The following is a 13,248-nucleotide window of genomic DNA, read 5'->3' on the forward strand; positions in this document are numbered from 1 at the left end:
AATTGAATTAAGCACTTGTACCACTCTGTTCGGTTGACTCTTCAGTGTTTGTCGTCACTATCAGTACAGGTGCAGCCGTACTGACACTGCCCAAACATGTCGAGCCGACCTGACGGCCATGGAGGCGGAGGGAAATTTCCTCTCAGGTCCGATGGCTAACGACCACAAACCCCTGGGAGCCTCTACTCAAGCAGCGACCCCTGCAACTATCAAAGAGAACGCCAATGTAGCAGAAGCTAGTAATAGTAAAGAAAGCAAGAAAAATCTAGAAGACAGACAAGAACTCAATTGATAGCATTTTGTTGACTTTTTAACTGAAACTGGATACACATCCATCGCATTCAGTAATGTTTACACACGATAGGGGCAACCAGAAGTCTTAAAAAAGAGAGGCTTGCACTGTTGCTGTAGGTAGATACCAGAGAAGTAGAGAACAACTGGGATATCCTGATCCTGGACCTAGCAACAAGAGAGCCACAACTACGCAAGGTATCATGTAATGCGTGTAGGCTAAGTCTTCATTGCAGTTGCTTCCCTGTGATAACAAAGTCAAGGTGAGCATAAGGAGCAACTTCTATACAACTTTCTTTTCCAAAATAAAAATAAAAGTAGAACAAAGGCCCCCTCTTTTTTTTTCATAAATTTATGGAACCAGAACCCGCCTCACATTCAACTAGAGTTTAGATCATCCTTCATATGCAATAAAACTTGAGACGGAAAAAAAATATCACTCACTTGCACTGCATAAAAACTTCGCAGTTTTAAAACTTCTTATATAAGAAATGATTTTTTATCTTTCACAGGACTAGGAGAACACCGAAAATTTACCTTAAAGCATTCTCAATGTCAACGGCTTTAGGGTCCAACTTTAGGCCATCTGCGAAAACCTCACATGCTTTTTCGTAGTCCTATAAGTAAACAGCACCGATGAATTCCATGATCGTACAAGATTGAACATAACTACTTTGTTGTTTTGTTACCTTCAGACGCATAAAAGCAGCCCCTTGTCGATAGCAGGCTTTTGGCCAGTTGGGTCGCATCATTCTACACAAAGTAGCATCTTTGAGAGCCGTAGATCCATTTTCCAAGCGCAACAAACAGAGACTCCTATTTGCTAGCAGGGTTGCATAATCATCTGAGCTAGGGCCAAGTTCCATTGCCTGCATTAGTACAGCAATTACATTCCTTTTTGCCATACTAAAACAGAGTTCCGGCAGTAAAAACAAAAAACAACACTGCAGGCAATGTAATTGGCATTTTTATAGTAACTGAAGTAGAGCCTCGACCATTTTTTTTATTAATATTCAAAGCAGCCTTCAAGCAAGTTGCGTAATTGGCATTTTTTTAATCAAACAGCCTTCAAGAAATAAAGATTAAGCACAGTAACTTACAACAGTATACATCTCTGCTGCCATCATATATTCACTTCTCTTAAAAGCCTCAGCAGCTTTTAATTTCAATTCAGCTCTTTTCTTCTGGCACTTAAGTTTATCCTGATTACAAAAACATCCAAGGTCAAAACAAATATGTCAAACTAATACTGACAAGTGTTAGATGTGTATAGCCCTTTTCGGTTTATCCATATTGTATAAGGGGTCTCTTGCACTTTACCACACACTTGTATATGTATTGGCCTTTGGCCCTCCTGTGAAGTTAGTGGCTGATTATCTAACATGGTATCAGATGCTAGGTTAGCCCCTTCCTCCCGCACGCTGCAACTCCGTGCGCCTCGTACCTAGTCTCCGGCCGCCGCTGGCCGTCTCCGGCCGTTTCCTCCTCGCTCCCCGGCCCTGTTTCGCTCCCGGTCTGCCTCCTCTTCTACAGGCCGCTGCACCGAGCGTGTGCGTGGTCGCTCAAGGCCTGCCGCCGCCCCGGGTTCCCTCCTCTCCATCCGCTGCCCTGGGTTCGTCTCCCTGTCTCGTACAGGCGCCGCCGCCCCAGGCCCATCTCCGGCTTGGCTGCATCTTCGATCGGGGGCTGCTCCCGCTCGGGGGTCTCTGCCTGGGCGTGCCTGCTTTTGCTCGGGAGCTCTGCTAGGGCTGCTCCCGCTCAGGGGATTCAGTCTCTGAGCGCCGGCTTCCCCTCGAGCGGGCTTGCCTCCTGCCCGATCCAAAATCGGGGGCGCGTGAGTCCCCTCGAGCGAGCTTGCCTCCTGCCCGATCCAAAATCGGGGGTGCGTGAGTCCCCTGATCCCGATCCAGTTTCTGGATCCGTTGACCAAAAAAGAGAGAGAGAGAAAGAGAAAGGAATATCTCAGTATGTCATCTTCGGGCTATGTGGCTGTTCCTCGCTGCTCGGTGATCTTCGATGGCACCAACTATGCTGAGTTTGTGTGCTTCATGCGCATTCATATGCGTGGACTTCTTTTGTGGGGTGTTCTGTCTGGCGAGGTCCCTCGTCCGCCATGTCCTGCTGCGCCCGTGGCCCCAATTTCACCCGTGCTGCCAGTCCTTGCTGCTGATGCTTCTTAGGCTGATCGGGATGCCGCCAAGGCCCTAGATGATGCTGCGGTTGATGCTTATGATCAGCAGGTATCCGCTTATTCAGATGCTCTTTCTGTGTACCGTGATGACCTGTCTGCTTACACTCAGTGGTGCAATGATGATGCCCGTGCTGCTGCTGTTCTCACTGCGAGTGTCCTCCCTCAGTTTGCTTCAGAGTTCATGGGACTTGGCATAGTTGCAGCGATGTGGTCTTACCTCTGTCAGCGCTATCAGCCCTCTGGTGATGCTCTCTACCTCTCTGTGGTGCGTTAGGAGCACGCCCTCCAGCAAGGTGATTCTTCTGTTGATGACTACTATTCACAGTGCTCTGCCATCTGGCGCCAGCTTGACTCTCTTCGGACAGTCATTTGTGGAACCTGCCATTGCTGTCAGACTACTCGGTCTGATCTGGAGTTTCAGAAGGTTCATGAGTTCTTATCTCGTCTCCGGTCTGAGTTTGAGCCCCGACGGGCGCACCTGCTTGCTCGTGGTCGTGTTCCTATCTCAGAGATACTTGCCGAGCTTTGTGCTGAGGAGACCCGCCTTCGCTCTGCTGGGTTGCTTCAGGTTCCGTCAGTGTTGGCCACCCGGGCTCCTGTGTTGTCTGCTTGTCTCACTGCTCTGCCGCTCCTGCCTACTCCTCCAGGGAGGGTGAGCCGTTCTCCTTATGCTGAGAAGGGCACGTCGCGCCGTGACACCGTCTGTGGTTATTGCTCCCGGTCAGGTCACCCAGAGTCTGATTGTCGCCAGAAGAAGCGAGACCAGAGGCGCTCCTCCTCCAGCGGGACTCCTGTGTCTTCCTCGACTCCGTCACTCACTGACCAGGACATTGTTCGTCTCAAGCGTCTTCTTGCTTCCTCAGGCTCCTCGTCGACTGTTTCCGCTGCTGCTGTGACTGCATCCCCTTCCTCACCACCACCGGCATCTACACAGTCAGGTACATCTTCGTGGGTTTTGGGTTCTGGAGCCTCCTTTCATATGTCTTCTGATTCTTCCGCTTTGTCTTCTTTCCGACCTCTTGATTCGCCTGTTAATGTTCTTACTGCCGATGGCACATCTCTTCCTGTCGCTAGTCGTGGTATTCTTTCCACTCCATCTTTTTCTGTTCCGAGTGTTTCACATGTTCCTCGCCTTACCATGAATCTTTTTTCCGCTGCCCAACTTACTGATTCTGGTTGTCGTGTCATTCTTGACACCGACTCTTGCTCCATTCAGGATCGTCGCACCAAGGCTTTGGTTGGTGCTGGCCCTCGGCGCCGTGAGTCAGAGGGCCTTTGGGAGGTTGACTGGCTTTGTGTTCCTTCCGCTGCCACCACTTCTGCCAGCTCCCATGCTCTTGCTGCCTCTTCGTCTGCGTCCTTCCAGCAATGGTATGGTGTGTAGACTTCGCCGCTCCCTATATGGTCTCAAACAGGCCCCCCGCGCCTGGTTTGAGCGCTTCGCCTCTGTGGTGACTGCCGCTGGTTTCTTGCCCAGTAATCATGATCCAGCGTTGTTTGTTCACACGTCTCCTCGTGGTCGGATTCTTCTCCTTCTCTATGTTGATGACACGATCATCACTGGTGACGACTCTGATTACATTGCCTTTGTTAAGGCTCGTCTTCATGACCAGTTTCTCATGACTAATCTTGGTCCACTTCGCTATTTTCTTGGGATTGAGATCTCCTCGACCTCTGATGGCTTCTACATCTCCCAAGAAAAATATATTCAGGACCTTCTTGCTCGCGCTGCTCTCGGTGATGAGCGCACTGTTGTAACTCCCATGGAGCCCAACGTTCAGCTTCGTGCCTCTGATGGTGATCCTCTCCCTAATCCCACTCGCTATCGTCACCTTGTTGGCAGTCTTGTCTATCTTGCTGTTATGCGTCCTGACATCTCCTATCCTGTCCACATTCTGAGTCAGTTCGTTTCAGCCCCCACCTCTGTCCACTATAGTCATCTCCTCCGTGTTCTACGATATCTTCGTGGCACGATCTCTCAGCGTCTTTTCTTTCCCCGCTCCAGCTCTCTTGAGCTCCAGGCCTACTCTGATGCTACCTGGGCTAGTGATCCCTCACTGTCTGCTTATTGTGTCTTTCTTGGTGGCTCTCTTATTGCCTGGAAGACAAAGAAACAGACCGCAGTCTCTCGCTCGAGTACAGAGGCTGAGTTGCGAGCCATGGCTATGCTGACGGCTGAGGTGATCTGGTTACGATGGCTACTTGAGGATTTTGGTGTGTCTGCTACTACCTCGACTCCTTTATTGTCAGACAGTACTGGTGCTATCAGTATTGCGCGTGACCCGGTGAAGCATGAGCTCACCAAGCACATCGGTGTAGATGCCCACTTTGTGCGTGCTGTTGTGCAGGATCAGACTCTCGCTCTTCACTATGTGCCCTCTGAGTTACAGTTGGCAGATTTCTTCACGAAGGCACAGACTCGAGCCCAGCATAGTTTTCTTCTCTCCAAACTCAGTGTTGTCGATCCACCATGAGTTTGAGGGGGGGGGGGTGTTAGATGTGTATAGCCCTTTTCGGTTTATCCCCATTGTATAAGGGGTCTCTTGCACTTTACCACACACTTGTATATGTATTGGCCTTTGGCCCTCCTGTGAAGTTAGTCGCTGATTATCCAACAACAAGAAGCTGTATTTAGACACTTTGCACATAAATTTCAGTTGTTATCATTTATCAATATCATTACCAAGGATAAGCATAATGGCATAAGAACAGGCGATTAATAGCAACTATAAATAATTCTCCTCCATTTCACTCAGGGCATCTCTAGCTTGTCCCTTCTAATTTAGCCCCACCAATAGCGGGATGACCGTTTTGGCTCAGAGGAGCATATGCTCCTGGTTGAACAGTAAATTTAGAAATAATAATAATAAATGTTAAAATTCTGAATTTTTTTGTACATGTTCATGTTAGTGTAACAAGTTTGCTTGAAAATTTTCATGGTGAACGGAATAGCAGTGCTTCGTCGGTCAAAAAAAAACAAAATTAAGTAATAACATTTGGCATTCGTCTTGTTTTTTTTGCACAGGTCAAAATGCCTAATCTTTCCCCCTAAAAATTTGCCAGTAGCGTTTACGTGCGACGATGTGCAGATTGATTTTTTTTTCAAAATTTTGACATTTGCAAAAAGTATTTTTGACACGCAGGAGCGTACGCTCCAAAGCCCGAATTGGATTTCTGCTCAAACAGCTCCTTACACTCGTTATATTTGATCCGCTAATGAAAAACGATTCCTAGCCGAACCCTTAAAACTTAAATCCCTAAAAAAACTTTCGCCAATTAAGATTTTGTGTATGTACTACATTTCAACTACATATTTGCACACATATTAAATCCAAACTTAACAATCAAAGTTCACAAAATTCATGAATATTAGAAAATTAAAGTTCACAACAAATTATTCGAATTCAAACACGCAAAAGGGTCCAAATGAAGTAAAGAGCATGATATAAGCACAACAATCAACCGGTGCTATGGAGTAGCCACCGATGCTAAACAAGATCTTAGAGCTAGGTATGAACTTTTTGGTTCTCGATGCTTCGATGCGCTGCGAGGAATCAATGCATGTTGTTTGCATCGTGTTCCAGCTCAACAGGATCCCATTGGTGATGTACAGAAAGTTCTCTGGCATGGCTCATGTTATGCGAGATGATGCAACATGTCATTATTTGCCATAGGACCAGTGGGTTCGAATACTCGGCAGGGCCATGAACAATGGCAAAGCGCTTCTGAAGCACACCGAAATCTCTCTCAACATCATTGCAGACTATTCACGCATTGCAAAGTGGGATCTCTTAGTGCCTTTAGGTCACGGGTTGTCTTCACAAATGTGGTCCATGGAAGATAGATGCCATCTGCAAGGTAGTAACCCATTGTGTACTGACGGTCATCATTGACAACATAGTTGCAAGGAGGAGCATCTCCAACAAAAAGCACTCCAAATAGTGATAATCTCGACAGCACATTCAGATCATTACGAGAGCTAGGCAATCCAAAGTATGAATGCCAAATCCATAGATCCTCCAATGCAACTGCCTCAAGGACGATTGTTGGATCTTTTGGGTGCCCTTTGTACTGAACATTTCATCCCACAAGACAATTCTTCTATGTCTAGTGCATGCAATCAATTGATCCAAGCATACCATGCCATCCATGTTTTTCACTCAAAGCCAAAAGCCTCTAGGCATCTTCATCATTGGGAGCCCTCAAGTACTCTGCCCCATCTCAATCATGGCTCGTGTGTATCTTTGAATGGCCTACAAGATTGAATCTTCCCCGATGTGGACATAGTCAATAATGGCATCAGCCCAACACCCATATGCAAGCACTCGAACAGCCGCGACACACTTCATTAATGGGCTCGCACTTATCTCCCCTGATGCATACCTCCTCAATTTAAACCATCCATGCTTCTCCACAGCTCTTGCAATGGTGAGGAAGAGAGTCGGTGCATCCAAAACCATGGAAGAAAATACTTCTCCAGGTAGGTTGCATTGGGATTGAAATAATCCTTCATAAGCTTCTCATGGCCCTCTGCTCTATCTCGATTGATGCACAAGCGGCCAAACTATGATCCTAGTCTCGGTCTCCGGAAGTCATTATTAACAATCACCATAATGGCGATTTCAAAATCATCATCTTCTTCCTCCTCTTCCGACAAAGAGTCGTCGAAGACCATCTCCCTCAACCTCATCTACCCTATGCAATATTCTGGGTTGAATTTGATTGCAAAAACAACAACACGTAATGAAAATAGCTATAGAAAGCGCACCTAAGCAATTCATCGAACACCTTTCCGACGGAGAAGGTTAGAGCTTCGACTGGCGGAGTTGATCGAATCCGAAGCTAGGGGTGGACGGCAGGCAGGCAGTAGAAGGCCGCAGTCAACGGCGGGCCTCAAATCGAACTCCTCGGGCGATGACAAAGCTCACCGTTCGCCTACAAAGATCGCCGGTCTTGGCACAATAACGGCGCCACAAAGCTCCTCGGCAGGCGTTCTACATCATCTCCGTCATCCGCCGGCTTCGTTTTGGAACAAACGAAGCATGTCTGGTTGTTTTTTCGGCCACGAGATAAAGGCGGCAGCAGTGGAGATATCTGTCAATTCCAGCGACTGGCGGGTGGATCAAAGTGCGGAGGTTGCAGGGTGTCAGCAAGCCTGCAGGTGGACGCCGGAGGCAACACCGGCGTCAATGCGGTGCCAAAGTTTACCGTGAGAAGTGGTGCCGGTCGAGTATATTTGAGGGCCTAAAGAGCCAGTGCTTAAAGATTATAAGGAGTTAGGCCGGATAAGAGTTCGGCTAGGTGTGGTTTTACTCCTCAAAATAAAAAATATAAGGAGTTAACGCCTTTTAAGGGATCGGCTAGAGACGCCTTAAAACTGTCACATGCCTTGAAATCTCTGCTTAAAATAATTGTCCACGGCCAAAATCAAGTGTATATTTAATACAGTGTTTCCAATATCTACCCATAATTTAATGATTTGAATGAGATTAAGTGCGAGCATGCTTGCATACTTGCATGTCATTTAGTAGGGCCATGATCATTTCTCATAAAATATTTCTTAGATCTGGGTTTTTTCTGAGTTCGTATGCATAGTGAGCTGATGGCAGATATAGTGAACCAAAGAAAGTATTATGGAGCTACAAGTGATCATAGAAGGAGACACATACCTGCTGCAAACCAAAAGTTTTCACATGCGAAATGATCCCGTCAATGCTCCAATCGGGAAGCTTTGAAATCGGAGAAGTTACAGGAAATAACATTTCAACAATTTCTCTTCTGCCTTGGGAAGCAGCAACTTCAATTGGAGTTATACCAAACTGCAAGAGCAGAAGACATTGTAGATTTCGCAATGAATAATCACTAATATAAATATCATGTGCAGTTGCAAACAATTTCTATGTCAATGTGATTCAAAATTTAGCACATTTCAAACAAATAACTAAATATACTTTGCACAATATCAAATGCATGAAGCAATTATGGAATAGCCTAATGCCCTCACCCATCCTCGTCCAAGAAAATCTTGGGTTAATTTCTGCAGTTAATTGTAACGAAAATCTTAAGAGAAGTGTGTCACTTTTAGTGCATAAATTTATTTATGAAAATTTACGAAAAGAACAAATGGGGCCAGATCAGCTTATTCTACTGCCTGACCTCATAGAGGACCAATAGTAGTCAGGTAAATACCAACAAAAAGTACGCATGAGAAGTAGAGCCTGACAGCAGTCAAACTGGAAACTGTATAACTCACTTCATCTGCAATATTCGGGTTAGCACCAGCTTCTAGTAAACAGTTCATGATGCCAGCTGAGCCACAAGTTGCTGCCAACGCCACGTAACTACCACCATTCGAGTCAGTGAAATCCACATCAGCGCCAGCCTGAGTAAATTAATTATTATTTGATCACCTGAGTTAGTGCTTGAGATGTAATACAAAGACAAATTACTCATGATGGGATAAAATTGTCCTACAGAATACACTTAACGGAGATCCACGAAGGAAGGTGACTAACCTTAATGAGTAGCTTCACACAGTTCACCGATGCAGTTGGTATGGGTCTTATGGCCATACTCAACGGGGTATCATCAAGGTTGAGAACCTTGTTTGGCTGCAGAAAGTGGATAGATCAAATTCCCATACGTGAAGAAAGGAAAACTAGAGAAATAATATCACCTCATTTGGTGTTATATATTATGCATGTATTGGTGATGTTCACAAAGAAATTAGACATAATATTTACCATACTGTGGGGAAGTGACTGTGTTTCACTTCAAAAGAACTACGTAATTATGATCAAATGCTGAATATATATCCGTAGCTTTGTACCAAAATAAACTCTTCATGTACCAAAGTAAAAGTGGCCACATTGTTCCCATTCCAGTGCATGATAGCGTCAATGGGATGTATACATTCTTAAGGGTCTTCACAAATCCGGTTTTTCTTCTTCTTTTGAACAGCCCAGTGTGTACAGAGAACTGATGTCTTACATCTGCGTGGTGCTCCAACAAAATCTTCATTGTGCCATCTTGACCATAAGTAGCAGCCAAATGCAACGGAGTCCCAAGCGGGGAAGGTAAATCCACATCAATTCCTCTTGAAAGCAGCAGGTTGACTATTCCTTGATGTTCTGAAGAAGAAATTATTAAAAAGTTAATAACTCCAAATTATTTCCCAACATTTAACTTGTCTTTCACACATGCATGACACCTGACCATACCTCGAGATACTCTTTATCAGAATTGCCAGCCAAATTACGATTTTAGACTAATATACTAGTTCAAATTTTGACAGAACAGTTAAGAAGTTAACTAGGGCCATGCTCAGGATAACTAAACAACAATTTGCAAAAAAAAAAAACTTATGCGAATATATTTGCGCCTGCCTTGTCGGTCAGATTGGACCGCATGAAGGCCGGGGCCACTCCTAAACCCTCTAGATCTTTCAATCGTTTTCAAGAGCCTACTGCAGTTTGTATCGTGTGATTTCATATGCACTTAAATAGTATTGAAAATAATTATTCCAAATTATATATTATTTGTGTGTGTTTACATGAGAGAGACCTTTGTGTGCAGCAGCATGGAGAGGCGATCCTGTTTTACCACCTAACTTTGGATCGGCATCATGAGCAAGAAGATATTTTGCAGCCACAGTTCTCCCAAAAAATGCAGAAAGGAATAGCAGAGTTTCACCTGTAAGAAAAACAAAGACCAGTAGCTCAGCACAAAATCAAACCTGCCTTCAACAATACAAATGTTCCTTTATGGACAAGGCACGGATCAATTACTACTGTTAAAAGTGCTCAATGTGGAACCGGAACATCATTAGTCCTAATTGATGCATTACGCAGTGACTCTCCTATGTTTGCTGTTTAAAACAAAGATAGCACAAAGACACAAATGAAGGTGCAAGAGACACCTATACATTCAAGAAATCAAGATATGCTGGTATAAATGTCCCATGAATGAATTTAAAATATTTAAACTCAACTTCGAATTTAAGTATAAGTGTATGCAGCGTACGATAACCAACAATATGCCAAGGGTGTTGCAGATGAATGGCCCTCACTTTCATTGAATTTCACAGAAATACTGAAACTTAAGCGTGCGGTGCCAAAAATATTTGTGAAACTGAAACCCATAGAAAGGCCCGAAAAAGAAGAAACCCATAGAAAGAATTGTTCATTTTGTTTTCTATTTTCGGAAGACAAAAAAAAAAGTTGCATAACGCTCTCTTCAGGCCGTATAACTATGCAAGAGATGCAGAATTGAAGGGAAGGCAACCTAACCATTGTCGTTTGTTTGGTTGATGTCAAGGCGGAGGTCCTCCACGAGATACCTGCAGACGTCCATCTTCTCCTCCATGGCCGCCAGGTGCAGCGCGCTGTTCCCGCAGTTTCCGTCAACCACCGCGGCCATGATGGCCGCCTCGCCTGGCCCCGAGTTGAGCCTCCGCGCCATCTCTTGGCACACGCGCGCGACGGGAAATGCTTAGCATTGACTCAGGTACTAAACACACTTGGATCCACACCTAGGGCAGACCAACGAACCCTAATAATAAGATAAAAGAGCAAACACGAGCTTGGTCGGGTTACTTTTGACGAGGCGGAGGTTGCCGTCGAAGGCGGCTTGGAGGAGCATCCTCTCCTGCTGCTGCTTCTCCATGGCGATCGGAAGGCGAATCGACGAGACCAATGCAAGTGGTAGACTGATGCGAGACTCCTGGTCAGTTAAAGAATAGAGGATCTACGCCGTAACTGGTTGCGGTGAAAAAGGCCCCGCTGATTTAGATGATTATCATGATTTTCTTTCCTTGGGGGGGGGGGGGGGGGGGGGGGTGCTTTCCTAACGGAAAACAAGCTTCAAATACTATAAACCTAATCTAAATGCTAGTATGATGTATATGTGTGTGCGCGCGCGCTTTTTTCTTTCTTTCCGTGGCGCACGCAAGCGCACACCCCTCTACACTAACTCATTTGTACTACAAAATCAATAAATATCCAATGAAGTCAATACTATCCAAATCTATTTCAAGATTTAAAAAACACATTGCTTTTAAATCAAATCGGTCAAATTAAAATCCTTTCTTTTTGGGTCTGTGTAGGGTACATTAGATGTGACATAATTAAGTCATGTTATGAATGACATCATTTCTTTTTGTGGCCCTATTTTTGTTGTGGATTGTTTGTTGCTGGTTGTAGGTTGTTTTATTTTGAGCTAGGCGAACGTTGTTTTCTTCTTTTAGCACAAACTCGCTGCCTAGACTCTTAGAGGGGCTAGCTACAACATCACATATATCTTGTGCGGACAAAAGCATGAACGATGAAACACTAACTAAACCATCCAGATAGTGCTCTAGACCTCACCAAGCACAGCAACCGCATATCCACACACGGACCATATAAGTTTTGCTTATCAAAGGTGCTGCAAAACACATCACGTTGTCTTGTGGGTGCCCTATTTTACATTATTTGTTGGAGCGCTTGATAATAATATAAAAATAGTACTTGGTGATGCAAATTTTGCTCCAGTCACGTAGCCCCCATGTGGTCTGTTGGTGATGTAAAATTTGCTTGAGAGCCTCAAGTGATGCAAATTTGCATCACGGCTTATTTTACATCACGACCTATCCCCTGAGTAAAAATATTTGCATCTACATCATTTATTTGAAGGAAATATGCCAGGCAATAATAAAATTGTTATTTATATTTCCCTATATCATGATAAATCTTTATTATTCATGCTAGAATTGTATTACCGGGAAGTTAGTACATGTGTGAATACATAGACAAACAGAGTGTCGCCAGTATGCCTCTACTTGACTACCTCGTTAATCAAAGATGGTTAAGTTTCCTAGTCATAGACATGAGTTGTCATTTGATGAACGGGATCACATCATTAGAGAATGATGTGATTGACTTGACCCATCCGTTAGCTTAACACTATGATCGTTTAGTTTATTGCTATTGCTTTCTCCATAATATATACATGTTCCTATGACTATGAGATTATGCAACTCACGAATACCGGAGGAACACTTAGTGTGCTATCAAACGTCACAACATAACTGGGTGATTATAAAGATGCTCTACAGGTGTCTCCGATGGTGTTTGTTGAGTTGGCATAGATCGAGATTAGGATTTGTCACTCCGATTGTCGGAGAGGTATCTTTGGGCCCTCTCGGTAATGCACATCACTATAAGCCTTGCAAGCAATGTGACTAATGAGTTAGTTTCGAGATGTTGCATTACGGAACGAGTAAAGAGACTTGCCGATAACGAGATTGAACTAGGTATGATGATATCGAGATCGAATCTCGGGCAAGTAACATACCGATGACAAAGGGAACAAATGTATGTTGTTATGCGGTTTGACCGATAAAGATCTTCGTAGAATATGTTGGAACCAATATGAGCATCCATGTTCCGTTATTGGTTATTGACCAGAGATGAGTCTCGGTCATGTCTACATAGTTCTCGAACCCGTAGGGTCCGCACGCTTAACGTTCGATGATGATATGTATTATGAGTTATGAGATTTGATGTATTGAAGATAGTTCAGAGTCCCGGATGTGATCACGGACATAACGAGGAGTCTCGAAATGGTCGAGACATGAAGATTGATATATTGGAAGGCTATGTTTGGACATTGGAAATGTTTCGGATAGGTTCGGGCATTTTCCGGAATACCGGGAGGTTACCGGAACCCCCCAGGGAGTTAATGGGCCTTAATGGGCCATGGTGGGAGAGAGGAGGAGGCGTCCAAGT

At 44.7% G+C, this 13,248-nt stretch overlaps 1 protein-coding gene across 2 annotated transcripts; it reads right to left on the reverse strand.

Annotated features, from left to right (window-relative positions):
* Positions 1–284: 284 nt before the first annotated feature.
* Positions 285–11,244, reverse strand: LOC125543779 (serine/threonine-protein phosphatase 6 regulatory ankyrin repeat subunit B-like). Of its 2 annotated transcripts, none has more exons than XR_007298759.1 (11): positions 11,077–11,244; positions 10,771–10,944; positions 10,046–10,174; positions 9,473–9,612; positions 8,998–9,093; positions 8,736–8,864; positions 8,152–8,301; positions 1,392–1,493; positions 981–1,044; positions 829–908; positions 285–535 (listed from the first exon to the last, which is right to left on the reverse strand). XR_007298759.1 is itself a non-coding variant. In XM_048707246.1 (11 exons), exons 1-11 carry the CDS (start codon positions 11,144–11,146, stop codon positions 511–513), a joined length of 1,275 nt encoding a protein of 424 aa, XP_048563203.1. In that variant the 5' UTR covers positions 11,147–11,236; the 3' UTR covers positions 285–510. The 2 variants fall into 2 exon arrangements, 1 of the variants encoding a protein (XP_048563203.1); XM_048707246.1 differs by having other exon boundaries at positions 981–1,160; positions 11,077–11,236.
* Between the last annotated feature and the right edge of the window lie 2,004 nt (positions 11,245–13,248).

This window comes from Triticum urartu, chromosome 3 (genome assembly GCF_003073215.2).
Source record: "Triticum urartu cultivar G1812 chromosome 3, Tu2.1, whole genome shotgun sequence".
Lineage (NCBI taxonomy): Eukaryota > Viridiplantae > Streptophyta > Magnoliopsida > Poales > Poaceae > Triticum > Triticum urartu.

Coding starts and splice junctions, on each gene's coding strand:
- LOC125543779 (XM_048707246.1), bottom strand. CDS start 11,146: ATGGAGAAGCAGCAGCAGGAGAGGATGCTCCTCCAAGCCGCCTTCGAC. Junction 10,945..11,076: donor CAACCTCCGCCTCGTCAAAA/GTAACCCGACCA, acceptor GCGTGTGCCAAG/AGATGGCGCGGAGGCTCAAC. Junction 8,865..8,997: donor GTGTGAAGCTACTCATTAAG/GTTAGTCACCTT, acceptor TAATTTACTCAG/GCTGGCGCTGATGTGGATTT.